The following is a 24,506-nucleotide window of genomic DNA, read 5'->3' as shown; positions in this document are numbered from 1 at the left end:
ATATTGGTAATAAAGTCCATAAAACAATAGTAGTATATGGTGCTCTTCACTCAGTGACCATAACTAGTATTATACATATTTCTTCATATTCATGTGGTACTCCACCACGTGCAATGAAAAGTGCAAGCACTCACCAAACTTCCCAGATCCAAAGGACCACAAAGCCTTTATCTGATATGGGGTCACCTTTGCCGTTTGAAGATCCTTCTCACAATAGCAACATCCGTTATTTTGCTCAGTATCCTCTCCAATGGCCAGTATCATGTGTAAAAAAGTAAGAAATAGAGTAATAGTGCAACCCTGTTTATTCAAACAATTTCAAAACAAAAAGGCTAATAATTGGAGGCTTACATGAATGGTGCCTGGACCGGCACCAGCTCAGATGACGTAGTGATACATCCCATGACCAGCCAGCGTGCGTTTCACAAAGGGCCAGATGTGATGTCAGTGCTTATCAGGAGGTGCAGATAGCAGCCAGACCTCAATGCATTTCACCATCATATGGCATCATCAGGAAATTTGGCCGCCATCTTGCATGTGGGAACCTAAATAGCCAGTACTTGTAGATGATTGGTGGACCATCATGAGGCGCAAACACCATCATAAACTTGGGGAGTTGCCTTACTCCCAATAGCTTATAATTGGTGTACATCCCTACATTACAAATGTCGTCATGTAAAAGCCCATTAAAACGTGATTAATACTTAATGGTGGGCCCCTAAAAAAACCACCAACACCATATGAAACACAAGTGGATGTGCCTCCATGAATAGTATACAACTATGATCCCTACCATAAGCTATACCATAATCGGGAGGCAATAAAAGCCATCAAGCTGGTGATGCTCTTGTCACGGTTCTATGGATGTGAGCCCACAGGCGAGCAGGTGACACGGGATCCCCCAGGGCATGGAATCAAAGGGCCAGTCAGTGTTCTGCCAGGAACCCCCTGATGGGAGTTTGGAATTAGCTGCATGCTGACCCCAGGTCACGACCCCCAGGTTTCTCCCTGCTTACGAGTAGAGTTCCCAAAGACGCAGTGCAGTCACGTTTGGATGTAGCAAAAGGAGAGATGGATAACGAGCCAAGGTCAGGGCAGGCAGATGACAAATGTAACCAGGAGAGCTAGCCAAGTCGGTACATAAGAGATCAGTCCATTAGAAGTCAGGAAGGAATGATAACACTGAAGGGGCTCAGGAACAAGTGTTGCCCAAGAAACCAGAAAGTGGTCTGAGTGGGATTTGTTTATTTATTTATTTATTTTTTCCAATAAATTTTTATTAGGTTTTTAAAAAAGAAACAGTACACTAACAAGAAATGATAACAAATGTAAGTGAACAATAATATTTCCAATGGAGGATAATCATAATAACTATGTAAACATCAAATCCAAGTTCACACAATTTTTTTTGGGTGATCATAACAAAAAGACTCTATCTTGGCAAAACATTAGACGGGTCAGGTCCCACCTGTCGGACACCCCGGTTGGGATCCAATGGTGGGAAAAGACCCCTGCAGAAAAGAAAGTGGGAGTTATTACTGTAAGACCTAATGTTCCTACGCATTGGAAGAGGAGGGCAGGAATTAAAGCGATCAGCCAGTAAAAATTAGCATTTGTCACCTGTTGTAATGGAAATTGGAATTCAGTAGGACAAGCTAATGCACACAGAGTTCCATCATTTGGTCTGTGTTTCTGGAGCAAAAAAAAACAAGGAGCCATAGGAAAGTACAGTCATGACTTTTGAATTCCAGGATATATAATTGAATTGGGTAGAGTTCTATATAGGTGTAGCTATAATATGGCAGTGATGGGTACAGACCACAGTTACTTCTTATTGTAACTAGTGATAGTGCACTTTACTATTTAGTGCAATAGCCGGTCTTTTGGAGTATAGTAACTATGGGAGGGGGGTGATGTAGAGGGGATAAAAGGGAGGGGGGGGAGAAAGAGAGCATTTGGAGAGGAGAGAGAGGGGGAAGCAGAGAGAGAGAAAAAAAAAACAGTAAAGGAGATAACATTAGATCTATGTTCAACTAGCGTAAGAAAGGAAGGAGTGAGACCAAAATTGTAGATATTGGGTTAGGCCATCTCTCTCAAGTAGTCACTAATAGTACGGAAATGTTTCCATGTCAAGGAATACTTATGAGGGCAGTCTGTTGAGAATGAGAAGAGTTCCTCCATGATCGCTATTTTGTTTATTTGTGTATACCAGTCTGCTAGGGAAGGTGATTTAGTAGTGCCCCACAGTATTGGAATACACATTTTGGACGCATTTATGAGCATCATGGTAAGAGATTTAAAGTATGGCGTCCCTGAGGACTGTCTATGATGAAGAAGGAGTTGAGCCGCAGTAAAATCTAAGGGATAAGTGGTTATATTTTGTATTTGTTCATGTATCTTTTCCCAGAAAGGTTGAATAGACGAGCATTCCCACCAGATGTGTAATATAGTACCTTTAGCTCGTTGGCATCTCCAACAGAGATCAAAAATTTAATTATTGAATTTGTGAAGAAGGGATGGAGTACGGTACCAGTGGGAAAGAAGTTTATAATTATTTTCCTGAATAGAAACATTGATAGATCCCTTGAGAATGTGACAATGGATAGTTTCAGATAAGTCCATTTGTAGGTCTTGGACCCACGCCCTACATATTTTCCCCTCATCTGCCTTAACATTGTCCCAGATGAAGTTGTGCATAGAGGAGATAACGTGTCTTTGGGGGCTCGAAGATAAACAAATTTTCTCGAAAGGGGTCAGGCATGAAGAGTGGTCGTGGTCACGGTGAATGGATTTGAAGTGTTGTAGTTGAGTATGTTCCCAAATAGTAAATTGCCAGTTGTCCCACAGAAGTTCACTATGTTCATAAGAAGGGAACTTACCATCGCTAAGAAGATGACACAACCTCAGCCCACTACTGGGAGTCCAACTGGATAAAGAGTGTTTCTCCAGGCTGGATTTGACAATATCGGGGTGAGAGGACCCAGGATGGAGGAAATTCCATATTTAGAGCATATCGTTTGGAAGCATCGTATAGTGGGACCTATGGTGGGGTGATCTATAGTATCAGATGATAAAGATTTGATATGGATCCACGGCATATTCTTAATTGCTGAGTGGGATTTAAATAGGGAGACACATGGGAGGCTGGATAGTAAGTAGCAGGATTCAGGAAGGAAGGTATATTAACCATCAGGTGAAGCAGGCGACACCCATAGCTGCTAAGTCAGTGCAGCAAGAGCAGAGCACAGGCTTGTGGAACCACAGTTGCCTGCAGACCTACAGCAGCTAAAGGTAAAAAAAACGTATGCAAACAGTAAGACACAGATCACCTCAACAGCTAATCTGTGACAGCTCTTACATGATGCAAAACTATTAAATAAAAATTTCCATCAAAAACATGTATAAAACATTAGCTAAAATCAAAAAACAAGATTCCATCAACCCCACTTTTATAAAAAAAACATCACATATAAGAATCATATGTAAAACACAGATGCAAAACCATCTTTAATGATAAACTAAAATAAAAATAATAATGAAATGAAAATGAAATTAAAATAAAAATTAAATTGGAAATAAAATATGAAAATGGAAATCAAAAATAAAAATACAATGAAAAGGAAAATGCGAATGGAAATAACAAATAAAATATAAAAATAAAAGTAAAAAAAATAAAAATAAAAATGAAATAAGATATGAAAAAGTAAATAAAAAATAAAAATACAATGAAAATGAAAATGCAAATGGAAATACCAAATAAAATATAAAAATAAAAGTAACAAATTAATAAATAAATAAATAAAAATAAATAAATATAAAAAAAAGAAAAAAAATAGAAAAAAACAGCTTTCTCAGAACCAACTAGAATTCTTCTTATCCTGCACAAGCTATGCATTATTTAAAAAAAAAAAACAATCTATCAAATCCGATGACCTGCAGAGAAAAAGGGGGAAAAAGAGAGAGGGGGTCCTTCCTATTAATTTTACCTCATCTGTGCCCACAAGGCCTTTATCCATGGCATTTTGATTCAAATCAGTTCCCGGCTTAAAAAACAGAGAAATCAGAGATTGGACACCCTGCTCTCGGAAATTCAGCGTTTGGAAACGCTAGATAAAGCCCAAACTACCTCCACAACCTCGCACAAACTTTCTGCCCTATGCTTAGACTTACGGTTGTTGTTGCTAGAACAGTATAATACTCATTTACAATATCCTAAAGAGGAAGTAAACCCTCCTCTGCAACTTTTACTTATAGGTAAGCCTATGATAAGGCTTACCTATAGGTACTGTAAATATCTCCTAAACATGTACCGTTAAGGAGATATTTACCTTACATGCAGCCAGTGACATCTGCGCTCTGAAGGAACGGCCGCTGGTGCCATTCCTTCAGAGCCCCGTGCCGTGCCTGTCGGCTCCTGCGCGTGTGCGCGGGAGTGACATCACCGCGGCTCCGGCCAATCAGATAGCCAGATGCCACGATCCCGGAAGACAGGTAAGCGGGCGGCACGTCGGGGGATCGTTCTAAGGTAAATATTTCATGCGATGCATACTAGCTCATTATGTGTTTCTCTTTCAGGTTGAAAAAAATAATTTTTAATGGGTTTACAACCTCTTTAAACTTAACCATTATTCCTCTGGAAATAGAGCAGGTAAGCTCATGGTGCATAGGATTAGATCCTTTCAGACCAAAACTAAAATTAGCCATCTCATTCACCCATTGACCAACCACACAATTATGCATCCCTCTGAGATAGCTAACTCTTTTGCTGATTACTATCATTCCCTATATAACCTCTCGGATGATGTACATACCATTCAGCCTACAGACAATGCAATCCAAAATTTCCTGTCTTCACTTAACCTCCCATATTTATCGCCCACCCAATTGGATATATTAAATGCCCCGATTGCGGCCTCTGAGATTGCCAAAGTCTTTGCCAAATGGAAAAGCACCGGGCCCTGATGGCTTAACTAATGATTATTATAAAGTGTTCCACGCCCATCTCTGCCCACCTTTGGCCAACGTTTATGCTTCTGCGGTAACTAAAACGTCGAAGGCAGAAGCTGTCCCAGTGCGCGGAGGTGCATGGTGCAACATACGCAATGATGTCACGAAACTATCGAAAATATTGTTAACCTCCGGGGCCGATTCTGATATATCAGGGATAGTGCATATCGTCCCTCGATATATCGGCCTTGCTGATAATCGGTCGATCCCTAATATATATATATATATATATATATATATATATATAATTTTTGTTTTTTTAATCCTAATATTTAATATTTGGTATTTAATATTTATTTTTAGCATTTAATTACATTTAGTATTTTTTATTATTTATTTTTTATTATTATTTAGTATACTTAGTATTTAATATTACTATATATTTGATCAGAAGGATTACTGACATGGCCGCACCTCCGTCTCACCTCCTCTCAGTCAGCTCTCTGCTCTTACAATTTTCCTCCACCTCCGTCCCGCCTCCTCTCAGCTCTCCACCCCGCCCCCTGTAAGGACCCGATGACGCGGCGGTAACTTCGTCCTGCCTCAGCCCCCCCTCCTCTCAGTCAGCTGTCTGCTCTGTATTAAAATTTTTCTCCCCACAGACTCCTGGGAATGATGATGCACATCTCCCAGGGGCCTGTGCGCCGCAGGAAGTGACGTAGCTCGCCGCGGCGCCGAAGGGCGAAGAAAATTGCTTACCCTCTAGAAACAAGGTAAGCCAATCAAGGGTAAAAAAAAAAGTCGGCACTGCTGTTTTTAATTGAGAAATGCCAGCAATTTCTAAAAAGTTTAAAACATGGTGGAACTCCGCTTTAAGCGTGTTATCTTTTAAAAGAATGGGTCAATATTTAGTAAAGCATTTTTCAAGTTCCCTATATTGCAGGTTGTAGCCTGTGAAAAAGGTTACCTCCTTTCTATCCATAGCTCACTCTTTGGATTTTAACACCTCCTGTCTATTCATAGAACAAACCTTGTTTCTGACCTCCACAATTTGTTTTTCCTCACACCCTTTCTCTTTGAATCTCTGTATTAATTTACCTGTTTGTGTCATGTAGTCTTCAATATTACTTCAGTTCCTTCTGATGCCTGATATTGATTATGGTTCAAGCTCTCCAAGAATTCTAATAGTCCCTGTTGTTCACCTTCCCATACTATCAGGATATCATCAATATATATTTTATAGTATATTGGCTGTGGGGGTCTATCGGTGAAAATCTGTTCTTCTTCATTAGCTGATGCCAGTCTAGGCACCATTAATGTAAGCCTCCAATTATTAGCCTTCTTTTTTGGAGATTGTTTCAATAAACAGGGTTGCACTATTACTCTATTTCTTGTTTTTTACACATGATACTGGCCATTGGAGAGGATATTAAGCAAAGGAAAGGATGTTGCTATTGTGAGAAGGATCTTCAAAAGGGATGACCCCATATCAAATAAAGGCATTGTGGTCCTTTGGACCTAAGAAGTTTGGTGAGTGCTTGCACTTTCCATTGCATGTGGTGGAGCACAACATAAATGTGAAGAAATACGTATGATATTGGTTATGGTGAAGAGTACCATATACTACTATTGTTTTATGGACTGTATTACCAATATATACTTGTAGCAGATTTGATTATTACATTGTATCTTACTTGGTCCCACAGTTTCTATATCACTATAGAAACTTATTATAATAATTTTTTCACATATATGTAAATTCATCACATATTATCACTTCTACAGAGCCTTACTTTATCCTTTTTTGAGGCAGGGGGTTGCACAGGCAGGGATTGCATTGGCAACTATCATCTTGGATAAAGTATTAATATTGGATTAAGTATTACGCTTCGGCTTGGCACTATCTAAAAAGCTCTTCTCTATCCCTCCACGGGTAATCTATGCTGCTTTCAAAATCCACCTTTAACTGCAATAGAATCATTTTTTCTAATTTGCTCAATGGTAATCTATGCTGCTTTCAAAATCCACCTTTAACTGCAAAATAATCCTTGTTTCTAATTTGCTCAATGGTAATCTATGCTGCTTTCAAAATCCACCTTTAACTGCAATAGAATCCTTGTTTCTTATTTGCTCAATGGTAATCTATGCTGCTTTCAAAATCCACCTTTAACTGCAATAGAATCCTTGTTTCTAATTTGCTCAATGGTAATCTATGCTGCTTTCGAAATCCACCTTTAACTGCAATATAATCCTTGTTTCTAATTTGCTCAATGGTAATCTATGCTGCTTTCAAAATCTTTACCTCTGTCCATAGAACACTGATGTTTATTTTGCTTTCTCTTGTCTATACCTAAATTATGAGCTGTCCTTATCTTTATTACTCTGCCATTCTGCTCTCTTGCTATTTCTTGTAGTTTGTCTTTGGTGTGAGAAGTTTATTCTGTTAGCCATGTCTCCCTAATTGATTAATTGGCAATACCTCCACCCAACTCAGTATAAATCTAAGCCCTTTCTATGGGATGCACAGGCAGGGATTGCATGGGCAACTATCATCTTGGATAAAGTAACTTCTCAATCTCACTACCCTGTATTATGCAATCCCTAATTCTCCTTCTCATGTTTGCATCCTAAAACATTCTCTCCTTTACCCCTCTTCTCCACCCCACAGCTTGTATATATCACCCTCACTCCTATCCTCACCTTTAAACTTCACTCATCAACTCCTGCTGATTCTGAACCCACACGCCAATAAAACCTCCAGGACACTGAGATGTGTCTCCCCTCATAAATCATACTCCCATATCACCTCCCTCACCCTTCTGCTTCTCCTAACCTCTTGAGATATTTCCCAAAATCCTGGACCCCCATCATTTACCTTTGGCAAACATACCCGTCACCTCCTATCCTCTGACACCAGCCGAAATCCACACAATCTGGTTTCTATTCCTCTTCTGCCTAGAGCCAACCTCCCCTTCTCCTGCGCCCTCTGGAATGCCTGCTCTGTTTGCAACAAACTCACCTCTGTCCATGACCTATTTATCACAAACTCCTTCAACCTGCTTGCAATTACTGAAACCTGGCTTCAAGAATCTGACTCTCCTTCTCCTGCTGTCCTCTCCCATGGTGGCCTCCTGTGGACTCACTCTCCCAGGCCTAGTGGACAGAAAGGAGGTGGGGTTGGAATTCTGCTTTCCCCTCAAAGCACTTTTCAGGTTCTTCATCCACCCCCCTCTCTGTCCCTCTCCTCATTTGAAGCTCACTGTATTTGTCTATTTTCTCCAGTTTCGTTGAGAATTGCTGTGATCTATCGGCCTTCTGGACAGTGCTGTATTTTGGCCTAGGCCAACAAGGCCCAGGCCTAGGGCAGCACTTTGCAGGGGGGCAGCAAAAAAGCCACCCCCCACCATCTGAGACTCTATTGGCCAATGGTTGCTAGAACCACCTCTCAACCCCCTCTCTCTCACACACTCACCCCCCTTTCTCACTCTCTCACCCCTCCTCTCTCTCTCTCCCTCCCTCTCACCTCCCTCTCACCTCCCTCTCTTTCTCACCCCCCCCCCTCTCTCTCATCTCCCTCTCTCACCCCCCCTCTCATCCCCACTCTCTCTCGCTCTCTCACCCCCCCTCTCTCTCTCGCTCATCCCCACTCTCTCATCCCCCCCACTCTCTCATCCCCCTCTCTCTCTCTTCGATCCCCCCTCTCTCTCATCCCCCACTCTCTCTCTCATCCCCCCTCTCTCACCCCCCTCTCTCTTTCCCTCCCTCACCCAACCCCCCTCTCTCTCCCTCTCTTTCATCCCCCCTCTCTCTCCCTCCCTCACCCACTCCCCTCTCTCTCTCCCTCACCCACCCCCTCTCACCCCCCTCTTGTGAGATCTCAGGGGTTCATGCTGGGACTTGTAGTCCTTCAATTTTGGAGGAAGACACATCCACTAAAAAAGGAGTGGGGAAAATTTACATGGGGGAGGGCGCCCAATTTTAGTCTTGCCTAGGGCAGCACAAAACCAAAATACACCACTGCTCCTGGACCGGTATCAGGCTTCCTTGATGACTTCTCTGCCTGGCTACCCTACTTTCTCTCTTCTGAAATTTCCACAATCATTCTTGGAGACTTCAACATCCCTGTTATTCTTAACACTCCTGCTACTTCTAAACTTTTGAGCTTAAAGCGGAGTTCCACCCTCATTTTATACTTACCTCCATCTTCTCGCTCCGGGTCACCAGAAAAAGAAATGGCTAATCGCATTTTTTTTTTTTTTACTTACCTCGTAGCGAAGAAAATATACTTACCTTACTTCCTTCTTCCTCCTTCCTCGGCCGCGGCCCGTCGTCACTTCCTGGCTCTGCAATGATTCCTGGGAGCTGAACGTCATCGCTCCCAAGAATCATTGCGTCTGCACCGGCCCCAACGTCAGTTCCGGGGCGCGAGCGTCATCCCCTTCTAAACAGCTTCTGGGCATGCCCAGAAGCTGTGGAGGGATGACGCGCGCGACCCGGAAGTGACGTCGGGGCCGGCGCAGGGCATCGTAGGACCGAAGAAGGCGGAAGAGGACGCCGAAGAGCATCTCGCTGGTATTTGTCCTAACAGGTAAGTGCAACCCGGGACAGATCAGAGGCTAGCCATTGTGGAATGCACTAGCCCTGACTGTCCCGGGGGTATTTAAAAAAAAAAAAAAAATCCAGGGTGGAACTCCGCTTTAACCTCCTTTTTTGACCTAAAACAATGGACACATGCTTCTACTCACTCTAATGGCAACAGCCTTGACCTCATGTTCTCCTACCTATGCACTCCTCGCAACCTCTCCAAAATTCCATCCCCTCTCTCTGATCACCACCTCATTAGTTTCAATCTCTCCTTGTCCTCCTCCTTACCTTCCAACTACCAAACAATTACCCGTAGTAACCTTCGCCATCTTAACCCTTCACTTCTTTTTTTCTGCTACAGATTGTCTCTTTAACACAATTTCATCCCTTTCCTTCCTCAACATGGCCACTTCTGTCTACAACAGTTCCCTATCATCTACCCTGGATGCCTTGGCCCCCCTCACTACACACAGAATCAGGCCCTGACCGCAACAACCCTGGCAGACAGATAATACCAGAAGCCTCAAAAAAAGTAGTCGCGCTCTTGAGCGTCTGTGGCGTAAGACTAAATCACAGCAAGATTTCAGCCAATATAAATCTGCCCTCCAAAAATACAGTTCCTGGCTCCACACTGCCAAACAGACCTATTTTATAACTCTCATTAACACCCTCTCACACAGTCCTCGTCAACTCTTTTCTACCTTCAACACTCTACTTCATCCTCCATTACTTCCACCCACTAATTTACTCACTGCCCAAGAATTGCCATTCACTTCAAAAATAAGATTGATACAATTCATGAAGAGATCTTTACAATACAGATATCTCCCTCACCTTACACACCTTGTCCTCCTGCACAATCAATACTTCCCTTGTTTAACCCAACTACTGTAGAGGAAACCACAATTTTTTTTTCTAATGCCCACCTAACTTCCTGCCCCCTGGCTCTATCCTACACTCTTTACCTCATATCTTCAACCTCTCCCTCTCCACTGGCATCTTCCCCAACTCTCTAAAACATGCGCTAGTAACTGCAATACCAAAGAAAGCCTCACTAGACCCCACCAATCTTAACAACTTAAGACCCATCTCCTTACTCCCATTTGCTTCCAAACTCCTTGAACGTTTAGTCTACAACCACCTGAGCAAGCACCTCATTGAGCATAACCTTCTTGATCCCCTTCAGTCTGGATTTCGCCAGCAGCACTCCACAGAAACTTCTCTCCTAAAACTTACAAATGACTTACTAACAGCTAAAACCAATGGTCACTACTCAGTACTCTTACTCTTGGACCTCTGTGCTGCCTTTGATACTATTGACCACCCCCTCCTTCTCAAAAAACTCAGTTTGCTCGGTCTCTGTGACTGTGCTCTCCATTGGTTCGAATATTGCCTATCTCACTGCACCTTCAGTGTCACTTACAATTCCACTTACTCCCCTGCAACTCCTCTTACCGTTGGGGTCCCCCAAGGTTCTGTCCTTGGACCGCTACTATTCTCAATCTATACCTCCTCCCTGGGTCAGCTAATAGCCTCCCATGGCTTCCAGTACCATTTCTATGCTGATGACATCCAAATCTACCTCTCTACCCCTCAGCTCACCCCATCAGTCTCCTCCCTCATCACTGATCTACTAACAGACATACCAGCCTTGATGTCACACCACTTCCTCACACTGAATCTATCTAAAACCGAGCTCATAACATTTCCTCCTCCACGTGCCCCTTCCCCTGAATTCTCTGTCAAGATCAATGAAACAACTATCAGTCCTTCCACTCATGCCAGGGTGCTAGGGGTAACCGTGGACCGTCCTTTCAGGCTCACATCCAATCCCTGTCCAAATCATGCCGCCTTAACCTCTGTAACATTGCTAGAATATGGCCCTTTTTAACCAACGACACCACTAAGCTTTTAATTCACACCCTGGTTATCTCTCGCCTCGACTATTGCAATTCCCTCCTCATTGGATTACCTTTACATAGATTATCCCCCCTTCAATCCATAATGAATGCTGCTGCAAGACTTATCCACCTTACCAACCGTTCAGTGTCCTCCACTCCTCTCTGCCAATCACTTCACTGGCTTCCACTCACCCAACAAATAAAATTCAAAAGGGCTAACAATTGTTTACAATGCCATCCACAGCTCTGCCCCCAGCTACATCACTAACAAGATCTCAAAATCTCAACCAAGCCGCTCTCTTCCGTCCTCCCAAGACCTCCTGCTCTCTAGCTCCCTTGTCACCTCTTCCCATGCTCGCCTCCAGGATTTCTCCAGAGCTTCTCCCATTCTTTGGAATTCTCAACCTCAATCTGTCCGACTGTCCCCTTATCTATCCATCTTTAGATGATTCCTGAAAACCCTTCTCTTTAAAGAAGCCTATCCGGCTACTAACTAATACACTGTTTCACTTTCTCCATCAGCTCATCCCCCACAGCTATTACCTTTTGTATCAATTGACCCTCCCTTTTAGATTGTAACCTTTAACAAGCAGGGCCCTCTGATTCCTCTTGTCCCAAATTGTATTGTAACTGTAATGTCTGCCTTCATTTTGTTAAGCGCTGCGCAAACTGTTGGCGCTATATAAATCCTGTATAATAATAATATAATCATTTTTTCACTGAGTTTAATGGGTTTCACATTTAAAGGGGTATCAGTAAGTGAATATCTTTGGTTGAAGTGGTGCCTTCAACAGGTTTCATTACATCCTGAAAAATGTCCACACTAATCCTAATAAAATTTCCACAACAACCGGGGTGCAAAAGGGTCCCTGATCTGGTGGCTTCGTTCTCCGGCGCTCTGGCAGGGCAAATCCTTCCTCCCCTTGTTTTGGACGGTGGTCACCACGGATACCAGCCTGTCGGGGTGGGGAGGAGTTCTCGACAGAAATTCTTCTCAGTGGGTCTGTATCCAGAAAGAGTCCAGACTACCGATCAATATCCTGGAGCTCTGGGCTATCAGACTGTGCCTGGAATATTGGATGGATCATCTCCAAGGATGTCCAGTGCGCATTCACTCAGACAATGCCATAGCAATGGCTTATGTCAATCACAAAGGGGGCACAAGAAGTGTCCTTGCGATTCTGGAGGTAGCCAGCATTCTCAGGTGGGCAGAACATTCATTCAAACCCTTTCCAACGTACACATTCCCCGAATAAAAAACTGGCAGGCGGATTACCTCAGTCGGCAGGCATTGGACCAGGGGGAATGGTCTCCTCATCCAGAGGTGTTTCATCAGTTGTGTCTCCAGTGGGGAACCCCCAATGATGATCTGTTGGCCTCTCAGCTCAACAGAAAGATGCAGAGGTTTGTGGCCCGGTCATGGGATCCTCTGGTGGATGCCACAGACGCGCTGGTGGCCCCGTGGGGTCAGAATCCTCTGATTTAGGCTTTTCCTCCTCTCAAGCTTCTGCCAAGACTTCTACACAGGATTGAGGCAGAAGGAACTCCAGCCATCTTAGTGGCACCGGACTGGCCTCACCGGGGTTGGGTTCTCTGATCTGGAAAAAAACAAAAACAGGAGTAGGTCTAACTTGAGAATTTTTGATATAGTGCCACAGTGATCACCATAAGTATGGTGGTCCTTCCCTTGGCTCTAGAACCATATGCATATAAAGTGTACTGGGAAAGTCCAGTGGACAGAAAAGAGGGCCTTTAAGGGACGGACAGAATGAAACTGCAGGGCAGTTTGTTCAAAATAAATTGAACATACACACAATAATAATAGAAACAATTAAACAATTGGACGTCCGATGGGGGGATGGAACTGTCAGGGTGATCCAGCTGGCCGATAGCCAAGTGTGGAGGTTATGTTGCAAATAGTATGTAGGGAGATCAAGCGGAAGGCGATGACAGTGTCAACCCTGCATGCATGAACTGTGTATGCCAGTGCTGGCTACAATGCACAGGTTCCTCCTATGTAGTAGTAGGTAAGCAAAGGAGGAATGGGAAACCGAGGATGGACAGTGCAAAGGAAAGCATCCTGGCCAGGATTGTCACAAGGATATGAGCCAAAGGCTAGTTCAGGGAGGAGAGGGAGAGAGGGAAGGGGGCAAGTAGCAAAGCACGGGAGACAGTTGCTAGGTTGCATTGAGGTACAGTGGCGGGAGACAGATCGCTGCTGTCTGTAGAGCTGCCGGTTACTGTGTTCCCTCGTGCTGCTGCAGGGATTTGCCCATCAACGTCTGGGTGCAGGTAGTGTCAATTACCCTATAAGGGCTGACTTATTATCCCCCCAGGATCTCTGTACCTTCTCCTTCCTCCCACTTCCTGATCTTTCTGGATATCCGGACCATTCAGCCCCCCCGATCTACTAGCAACTGTCTCCTGTGCTTTGCTACTTGCCCCCTTCCCTCTCTCCCTCTCCTCCCTGAACTAGCCTTTGGCTCATATCCTTGTGACAATCCTGGCCAGGATGCTTTCCTTTGCACTGTCCATCCTCGGTTTCCCATTCCTCCTTTGCTTACCTACTACTACATAGGAGGAACCTGTGCATTGTAGCCAGCACTGGCATACACAGTTCATGCATGCAGGGTTGACACTGTCATCGCCTTCCCCTTGATCTCCCTACATACTGTTTGTATCATAACCTCCACACTTGGCTATTGGCCAGCTGGATCACCCTGACAGTGCCATCCCCCCATCGGACGTCCTATTGTTTAATTGTTTGTATTATTATTATGTGTATGTTCATCATGCACAACATTGTTTGCTTGTCACTCCCACTGGGTCACATTCACTATTAATGACTTTATTATTGTGTTTAATTAATCACATAGGCTACTGCATCACCGCCATTACTCAGTGTAAAGTACCACATACCTCTGCACTTCCCTGTCTGAACCTTAATTGTTACTTGCAATTTTTTATAACCAGAAAAAATACAATTTATTTTGAACAAACTGCCCTGCGGTTTCATTCTGTCCATCCCTCAAAGGCTCTCTTTTCTGTCCACTGGCCTTTCCCAGTACACTTTATATGCATTTGGTACCCTGATCTGGTGCAGCTGGTCACTGACGTTCCTTGGAAGCTTCTTCTGAGGGAGGATCTCTTGTCCCAAGGGTCAATCTTCCACCCTGCTTTACAATCTCTGGCTTTGTCGGCTTGGCTGTTGAAAGCCAGGTTCTGAAGGATAGGGGTTGGTCTGAATTGGTTAAAAGCTAGGAAATCTACTTCTAGGAAGATCCACCATCGTACATGGAAGATGTACATTGCGTACTGTGAGTCCCTTGGGGTTCATTCTCGCTCCTTCTCTGTGGCTCGGATCTTGACCTTCATTTATGGGGGGTTGATCAAAAACTGGACTTGAGTACAATCAAAGGCCAGGTGTGAGCTGTGGCAGTCTTATTTCAATGACTCCCTGGTGCGTACCTTTCTTTGAGGTGTTCGCCATTTGGTTCCTCCAGTGCGATCTCCGTTGCCACCTTGGGACCTCAGTTTGGTGCTTTTGGTTCTCCAGAAGTTTATCTTTGAGATTCTTTGGGAGATTCCCTTGTTTACACTGTCTCAGAAGGGGGGAATGAAGACATTTTGTTGACTGGAGGTGTTATCCTGTCGTTCAGCTTACTTGGTGGTTTACAGAGATAAGGTGGTTCTTCGCCCCTGTCCGTCATTCCTTCCAAAGTTTGTCTCTGATTTCCATTTGAATGAAGACATTGTGTTGCCTTCCCTGTGTCCCAGGTCAAAACATCCTAAGGGAATTGCTTTGCATGCCTTGCATGCCTTGGATGTGGTTTGGGCAATTAGGGTGTACCTGGCAGCTATGGAGTCTTTTATGAAGTCAAACTCACTATTTGTGCTTACGGATGGGTCTCAGACAGGGTTGTCCTCTCCCTGTGCGACCATTACCAGATAGATCAAACAGATGGTGAATCAGGCCTATTCCATTAGGGGTCAGGTTTCTCCTTTCCCTATCAAGGCGCACTCTACTTGGGCGCTCAGTGTCTTTTGGGCCTTCTGTCATCAGGCGTCAGTGACGTAAGTTTGCAAGGCGGCCACCTGGTCGTCGGTGCACACTCTCACAAAGTTCTATAAAGTGGATAGGTTGGCATCTGCGGATGCCTCTTTTGGCTGCAAGGTTTTGCAGGCTACTGTTTAGAGGACTTGGTCCTCTTTGAGGGTGTATTGTTTTTTTCAGATGGGCTCCAATTGTTTTGGTTGAGCCCCTGTTGCCTGGTTGGCTACTGTTTTTAGCCTTGGGAATTTTTTGCTGTTCCCACCCCTCATGTTTAACACTGCTTTGGGACATTCCAATGGTTAAGATTATCAGGAGCTGTGTCCCGTCAATGAACGAAAGAGAAAATGGGATTTTTGACTTACCATAAAATCAATTTTTCTGATGGTCATTGACGGACAAAGCACCCACCCCTCTGTGGAGTTGTATTTTCTCTGACACTGCTTGTAACAAAACGGAGTACCTATAGCAGAGAGAGGGAGTATACCGCCCGGGACTGCCCATAGGCGTAGCCAGACTTTTTTTCTGTCTAGTGTCCTACTCCTGTAGGGGGCAGTATACCCCAATGGTTAAGGATATCAGGAGCTGTGTCTGTCAATGAACATCAGAGAAATTGATTTTATGGTAAGTCAAAAATCCCATATGTGCTTCAATGGCATTTCCTGCACTGCTGCAATTCCTAAATAAAGCATTGACTTGTTAAAACATTGCTCTCCCTAACAAAACTTATATTGTATGCAATAATATAATAATTAGTCATTTTATATCAGTATAAACCAAACAATAAAATAATGTGATATTCTTATAGGGGTATGTGATTTGTCTCTGTGTTGTCTTTCAATTTAGATTATCCCTGGGACAGGTCAAACCTGAAGTCTCTGGTGATTGATTTAAAGGAATTTAAGGAGCTAGATCGTTTTGCTTCAGAGGTACAAACAGACTTTTCTCTGTTAGATATTGTATAATCAGTCTCTTCTTGAAAAAAAAAATGAAAAGATTTATTTGGTTTTAATATTGGTTTGCTGTGATAAATACTGTAGTAATGAAATACATAAGGCTTTATCTGCCTTTCAGAATCACGTGTGATTTTTTGCAACATGGAATTGGGTCTTTGAAGCATTAATACAATTTCAAGCCCCCTGTGAAAAAACAATTAATACTCAACTGTCCTGCTGCAAGCACAACTGAACTCCTCTGCTCTGCAAGAGACAGTCTTGCTGGAAAACCTTTTGCATTTAAACACTTCTGGGAGTTTCAAATGCTGGTGTCCCCCTCATTCAGACACAAAGACTGGTAGAGCAATCACAGAGTGCAATGAGCACCAGACATCTGGCACACAACAGATGTGTGCTAGATGCTTAGGATCTTTCTGTAACCTTCCCTCTATACCAGCCTTTCTCAACCAGTGTGATGCTGCACCTTGTGGTGCATTCTGGGTTCTTCAGAGGTGCCTGGGCAAAATGCCTAAAATTGCCCCAAATTCGCAATCAATTGTCAATAAGCTGGTGGGGGGATCAAGCCTGCCTTTTTTGTTACACAAAGCCACAGGTCTTTTGCAGCAGTAAAACAACGGATGACATCAAAGGTTAATAAGGAGTAAGAAAGAAGGGAACCTTAGACCATCCATACACAGTGCAAGATTCAAAGTGTTAATGGGAAGGCTGAATGTACCAAGTTGATTGATTGGTCAACTTGGGTACAATCAGCCTGAGGAATTCTCTTGCGATTATTGCTAGCAGCTGCTATAACGTCTTCTCCCGGCAGGAGCGGCTTCCCCTGCCCGACCTGCTCCCCTGCCAGGAGAAGACAATTGCTGATTCCCCTTTCAGCACTGTCTATGTTGATGGGGGAATCCGTGGTTCCAGGAAATACATTTTTACCAAATATGACCAGCCTTAGTCAGTACCAGCAAGGGTGTATCCGCTTTGCAAAAATAAATCACCTGTAATGCTGGGTGTTCTATGTGTGTGGATACAGGCGGATTATGTAAAACAAATAATTGAGTTTTTACATTTTTGAATGGGTGCCTAAAGATTATCCAGAATTTTAACCACTTGCCGACCGCCGCATGACTATTTACTGCAGCGGTCAGCCCCTCACAGGCAAAGCGATGTAGGACTACGTCGCTAGCCTGTGAGGCTCTAGGGAGCGAGCGAGCGCCGCCGGAGGCGCGCTCCCGCTCGGTCACGGACCCCCCCCCCCCCCCCGCGTGTGTGCCCGGCGGACCCGATGTCCGCCGGGCACTCGCGATTGTCCGTTACAGCGGGAGAAAGGCAGGCGGCTAATGTAAACCAAACCGCCTGTCATTCTTCCTTGTGTAAGAATGAAGATCATACGGTTCTGCTATGTAGGACCATTGATCTCTGTTCTTACACCTCAAGCCACATCCAATCACAGTTAGAAGCACAGCCTTAGGGTCACACTTAACCCCTCCCTCTCAAAAAATGTTAACCCTTTCACTGCCAGTGTCATTTTTACAGTAACAGTGCATATGTATAGCACTGACTACTGTAGTAATGTCACTGGTAGCCCCAGAAGTGTCAAAAATGTCAGTCAAGGGTCCGATCTGTCCGCCGCAATGTCGCAGTCCTGCAAAACAAATTGCAGATCGCCGGCATTACTCGTTAAAAAAAAAAACAACAAAAATGACAAAAATCTTTCCCTTAATTAGTAAACCCAAACATATGTAGCATAAAACAAATTGGCCTAAAATGTTAAAAAAATTTTGATTTTTACATTTTTTTGGGGGAATTTCATATAAAAAAATGTGAAAAATATTGTTATTTTTGCAAAATTTACGCTCTTTTTTTGTTTATAGCGCATGATCAAAAAATCGCACAGGTGATCAAATACCACCAAAAGAAAGCTCTGTTTGTGGGAAAAAAAGGACATCAAATTAGTTTAGGTACAGCGTCGCACGACCGCGCAATTGTCCGTTAGAGTCACGCAGTGTCGAATCGCAAAATAGGCCCTGGTCAGGAAGGGGGTAAAATCTTCCGGGGCTTAAGTGGTTAAAGGGTGCCTTAAACGAAAAAAAAAAAAAAGGCTAAGAAACACTGGTCAACACCACAGAGGAGCTGCATAGTATTTATTGAAAGGTTTTAAATTCTTACTTTAACGTGTGCTCTTTTGTTTGTAATTTTTGAAAACTGTTACTTTAACCCTTTAAAAGAAGAAGTGCCATGAGTTAACATTTTTTTTCTAGAAACAATGATGCTTTATGAAATATGTGATGATTACCGGGGGTGAGCAAAACCTGGAAACACTTGGTTTTCATGTAGCTAGCTTAAGCTAAGCATGGCACTATTTTCTATACATGCCGTGATAACCTTCCAAGCAGACCTGAACAAAATAATGGGGTGGGCAACTACATGGCAGATGAGGTTTAATGTTGAAAAATGTAAGGTAATGCACTTGGGTGTCAGAAATACGAACGCAAGTTACTCACTAGGCGGTGAACCTCTGGGTGAATCTAAGATGGAAAAGGACCTGAGGGTCCTAGTGGACAACAGGCTTAGGAATGGCATGCAATGCCAAGCTGCTGCAGGCAAAGCCAACAGAATACTGGCATGTATAAAAAAGGGGATTCACTCCAGAGATAAAGCGATTAATCTCCCACTCTACAAGACTCTGGTCTGGCCACATCTTGAATATGCCATCCAGTTCTGGGCACCAGTCCTTAGAAAGGATGTGCTAAAATTGCCGAGAGTCCAGAGAAGGGCAACAAAGATAATTAGGGGAATGGAGAACATCAGCTATGAGGAAAGACTACAAGCATTGAACTTATTCTCTCTGGAGAAGAGACGATTGAGGGGGGATAAGATATCAATGTACAAATACCGTACTGGTGACCTTAGCATAGGGAACAAACTTTTCAGAGAACGAAAATTCAATAAGACACGGGGCCACTCGCTAAAATTAGAAGAAAAGCGGTTTAACCTTAAACTACGAAAGGGGTTCTTTACCGTCAGAGCGGTAAGGATGTGCAATTCTCTTCCACAAGCAGTGGTATCAGCAAGGAGCATCGATAGTTTAAAAAACTATTAGATGGGCACCTTAGAGACCACAACATACAGGGGTATACAATGCACGGGTAACAGCAAACACACACACACGCACACATATCATAGGTTGAACTGGGTGGACTGGAGTCTTTTTTCAACCTCACTAACTATGTAACTATGTACTTGGACTACTTCAGAATGCAGTTTTACCTGTCAAATGTTATTTGAACCTCAATGAAATGTAAGTGAATGAGATTGGCTATTAGTAAAGTGTATATGTGTTAAAAAAAAAGAATTGTATTTTAATATCATTATTTATTCTTCACTTAAGGTAGATTCCAAAGGGACACTTGAACAACTGGTCAAAGAACTTGTAAGTGTGACTAAGACAGACTTGGAGAAAACAAGAGCTGCCTGGATATGGATATGTCATCACATAGGTGGGTCTAGTTAGTAATAAAATATAACTAGTAATTTAAAATATAAAGAAAATTAAGAATACAATAAATGAACAAGAAAGAGGCACAAAGAATGTGTACATCTTCTTGTTTACATTTTCTGATTTAATTTAGGCTGTATAGCATGGGGCAGTGTTTTATCTTTACTGATTGGTCTCCAATTGGTTATATTGATTGGAGATCTGAGACTCAGAATAAGGTGCCTAATAAGTGGGTGCACTTACAAAGTCCCAGTACCATGGGCAAGTCATGTGATTACCTTTATTCATACTTCAGAATGTTCCAATGGTCTGTTTTGTTCGTTTTTTTTTTTACAAAAAAAAATGGTTCCTGTTTCATTATATGCCACAATTAGAAGTCCACATTTTTTCATATCTATTTATGTGTATATGTGCTGTAGAATATGATGTTCAAGGTTATAAGAATAGATTCGCCCAGTCTTCCAATGCCAGTGATGTCTTTCGCACACGAAAAGGAGTCTGCGCTGGATATTCATCATTGTTTCAACAAATATGCAGGTAAAATAAATCATAGACATTTGTTTCTGCTTTGCTTATACTAAAAATCTGTATGATATTTTTGTTTCTCCTGACTTGAAGATGATCTATTAAAAAAACTATTTTTATTATAACAGCTTATATCTAAAATATTTAATAATCATGTTAAATTTAGAACTGTCCTAGTTATAAAACCCTCCTAATTTTCATTTGGACATATGCATAGATTGCAGATACTGTATGTACTGCATACATTTTCTTTTATTTTTGCCTTGACATGTGCTTTAAAGAAAAACTATAATGGTTTTTGTTTTTAGGTATAACTAAAGGCAAAACTTTTTTTAGTTTTGGATAAAGTGGAAATGAATTTGAACATATATATTTTTTATTGCTGTCTGTGTCCCGATTAGGGAAATTTACCCTCTCCATTTGCCCTGTTTACCATTATCATTGAAAGTGAAAGTAAAAGAAAATCTCACATTTTTGTTTGTCCCCAGAAAGGCAGGAGAGAGAGATTCTTCTAAAGGAGACACTAGTTCTGGTGAAATGGGGGCCCCAAAAGATTCCCATATTTTTCAAGGATTTCCTTTCACTTCCTATTTCGGCAATGGAACAGGCAGTGAAGGTAAATCTCCCCGGTGAGGCACAGATGGCAAAAAAAAAAAAAAAAAAAACTTGACAGGGGTTATAACCCTCCCTTACTCTATCCAAAATGAAAATAAATCGCTTATAGTTCTACTTTAATTTAGTTTTTACAATAGTAATTGGTGATATTTTGTGTTACTTTTTCGTTGCTTACACATACACCTCCTTGAAAGTGCTTTCTCTCTCTAACCGAGGCTTCATACACTATGAAATAAAGATAACAAGGGGATTTTCCCTCCCTATGTTCAGGTATGTACTCTAAGTAGAATTATTTAGCAGGTAATCAAATATTCATATGCAATATTTCATATTTAAAGACTAAAAAGGAACCAGATCATGGTAAATTGATCCACCTCCTGTGATGATGTCTGAAATTACATCCCTACTGCAAAGGGGTGGTGGATACGCTTAATTCAGTCTTTCAGGTTTCCCTCCTCTTAGATCCTAAATGCTGTATATTAATTATTTTGGATGAACTCGACTTGGAGGCCTTCACTAAAGAGCCCTGTTTCAGGCTCGCAAATTAATACTTGTGCCCTGGAAATCAAAGGAGCTGCCCACTTTAGGGGAAGGGATTAAAAGTGTCGGCAGTAATTTGAGGTTGGAGAAATATGTCTATTAGCACAAAGGGTGCCCAAACAAGTTAAAAAAACTATGGGCGAATTAGTTAGATGTCCCTGGGTTAGCACCCATAGATCTGACTATAGATAGGTTGTTGAGAGATAATACCACATATGAGTATAGACTACGGGCTTGACCCCTGTACTTTTCTATATCTGTGTATGCTAATTTATATGTGACTGGTCTGGACTTGCAGATGTATACTCTTTGTATACTAATCCAATATTTGATTTTGTTTCTGTTTGGATTTATTTTGAATCGTGGTCCTTTACGACAATGTAATGTAATGTATGGTAATGTTCTGGTTCTAATTTTAAACAAAGCTTTTTCTTGGATAAAAAATATGACTAAAAAAAAATAATATATATTTTTACATTTGTAATCTGCAGCCCTCTACATAAGAAGTAAATCAATATGTTTACTATGTATATGTATATGTATGTACTCGTACAAAAATAAGTAAAAATAGATGTAATGCCAATAACAGAGGTTTTATATATACTTTAACATAGTAAAGTAAAGTCCACAATCATTTTCAATATTTTTAAACCTACAGCTTTTAATGAAAGGAATACCTGATAATGCTGCCATGAAGGTCCTCGTTCATTTTCCTTTATTGTCAGTTGTCAGATGAACCCCACTGGGGACTATAAGGGCCTGTGGGTAGGGTCTACTTGCCCTGTAGATGGGGACCCTTCGTGAATGTGCTCTCTACTGCCTGGGAACCAAGCAGGAGCTGCGGTCATGCGAAAATCAGCATTAAGATGGCACCCTATACCTAGAAGTGAGACGCTCACCTTGCACAGATACATATTAAACTTGAGTCTCTTTACTGTGAGACACTCTAAATGCACAATATTGAGGAGGACACTGTGGTGCTTGTGTCCCGCTCCACCAGCCTAGTTTTACATGTCACCTCACTCCCAGTGACAATGTGGAGGTCCTGCTGTGTACAAAGTGTGGAATATCAAAGTACAAAAATTCAGCCTAGCGCTCACTTCGAAGGGGAAGACTGGCGTGCTGCTCTCCTCAGGCAGGGAACTCCAACATGGGTACATAGAAAAGAAAGGAAAAGGAGGCGCAAACACCTAGTGCATTACCCGTGGTCAATATTTGCAAATTTTTAATAAAAATGCCAAATGCATACTCACAGACGTAAAGATAAAATCATGTTACAAGCATCCACCATGTGTGAACTGGAACAAGTCCTTCAGTCAGGACCGCTAACGCGTTTCGGGGGTCAGGCCCCCTTCCTCAGAGCTGGTCTTACCACATGCAGATCACAAATATATATGATAGCTTTAATTGCATCAGTTCAATCTCCCTCCCTCCCTCCTCCCCCCCAGAGAGGAAATGGGCGGGACCATCCAGTGCTTCTGATCTTGGCCCTCTCAGCCTTAAATGAAAATTAACCCCTTGCTCATCCCTGGGATCTTGAGGTCATGTAATACCCAACAGGAACTCTGCACCCTGAAGTATGCACATGTAGAAAAATAAGCAAGGAGTAGTGATATGATGGGACTGTTGTAGTGACTATTGTTGTTGATAGTCGCAGGATGTATGTGTTCTAAATGCAGTGGGCGCTTGTCAGTGGGAGGCTCGGGGGGTAACAGTGTTCAAGTAGATCACATGCATTTGGTACATACCCTGCTGTGATCGCTGGCACGTATCCTCATATTCCATGTTGCAGCGGCATCGGTGATGTCATTGTGTCCCCTCATTATATGAATGTGCCCACAGCTTCCTGATCGGCATCGGCGCTTTTCGTGTGGTGTTGTTGGTTCCGGGTCTCGGGACGCACGCCAGCCTCTCTGTGCTCCGGGACCCGTATCGCCACACTTCCGGGATTGTGATGCAATGTGGGGCCCGCCTCTGCTGGTTGCCGTGGGGACCTGTAAACATTCTCCTCTCGTTCTGTCGGCATTTGCTGCCGCCACCTAGCGGCTGCAGTAGTGTACTGCTCCCCGAGGATGATATCACACATAGCTATATTACGCCAAGCTTGTGTGAGTGTGCTTCCAGGGAAAGCTACAAACGTAGGGGTGAGAGGAAGAAACCCCTTTTCAACACTGAAACCACTGGCTGGGCAGGGATAGTATCCTCCAAATACCCACCTGTCCCTACTTCACATGAATGTAGAGACCACTCCCGGATCGCACTTGCGATACACATACATCTCATGTATTTCAATGATGTCGGTGTGACACCAACCATTTGCAACCGTATGGCTGGAATAGCTCCACCCAAGTATGGTGCCTATGTAAAGCACTGTATTGACCCTCCCCCTAAAAAAGGAAGGGGATATTGATTCAATAACTAATGTCACACTGGCAAGTGTGCAAGTAGAAATCGAAATCCAATAAAAATGCATATACATGTTAGTAATTACCATCATAGATGAACCGTGTACATGAAATATGTGCATACATATATACATATATATATACATACATATATATATGCATGTACACGTGTAGAGCACTGAATAATCACGCCCCCTCTCCTCCTTGCATATCTCAAAAACAGACATCTTAGAACTGTCAAAATTACAGGTGTATATGATATGGGACTAAGGTTAGTTAAAAAACATTTGTTTGTATGTACATCCAACCCGTATAAAGTCCATATCCAATGTGGATGCAGCTAAAATCATTTAAAACCATTACTTGATAGATCTGCTAAAATACAATAGTTGTTAAAACTATAGTAATTTTCATATGAAATGTATTGTTTGTTACATATATAAAAATGTGGACCAAGTCCACCCAAAGTGCTCATGCCCAAATAATGTCCCATAT

General features: G+C 42.6%; 1 protein-coding gene across 1 annotated transcript in view; it reads left to right on the top strand.

Moving 5' to 3' along the window:
- Positions 1 to 24,506, top strand: part of LOC309550428 (kyphoscoliosis peptidase-like) — a gene marked incomplete at both ends in the record, with an annotated part of 108,295 nt that overhangs the window by 76,615 nt on the left and 7,174 nt on the right. Inside the window, 3 exons of the mRNA XM_082250810.1 lie at positions 16,330 to 16,412; positions 19,819 to 19,927; positions 20,346 to 20,463. Coding sequence (XP_082106936.1) covers positions 16,330 to 16,412; positions 19,819 to 19,927; positions 20,346 to 20,463 — 310 coding nt within the window. The remainder of the gene's footprint in view (positions 1 to 16,329; positions 16,413 to 19,818; positions 19,928 to 20,345; positions 20,464 to 24,506) is intronic.

The sequence above is a fragment of the Pelophylax lessonae genome, assembly GCF_965119305.1.
Source record: "Pelophylax lessonae genome assembly, chromosome: 3".
Lineage (NCBI taxonomy): Eukaryota > Metazoa > Chordata > Amphibia > Anura > Ranidae > Pelophylax > Pelophylax lessonae.
This window is presented reverse-complemented; position numbering and strand designations above follow the sequence as displayed.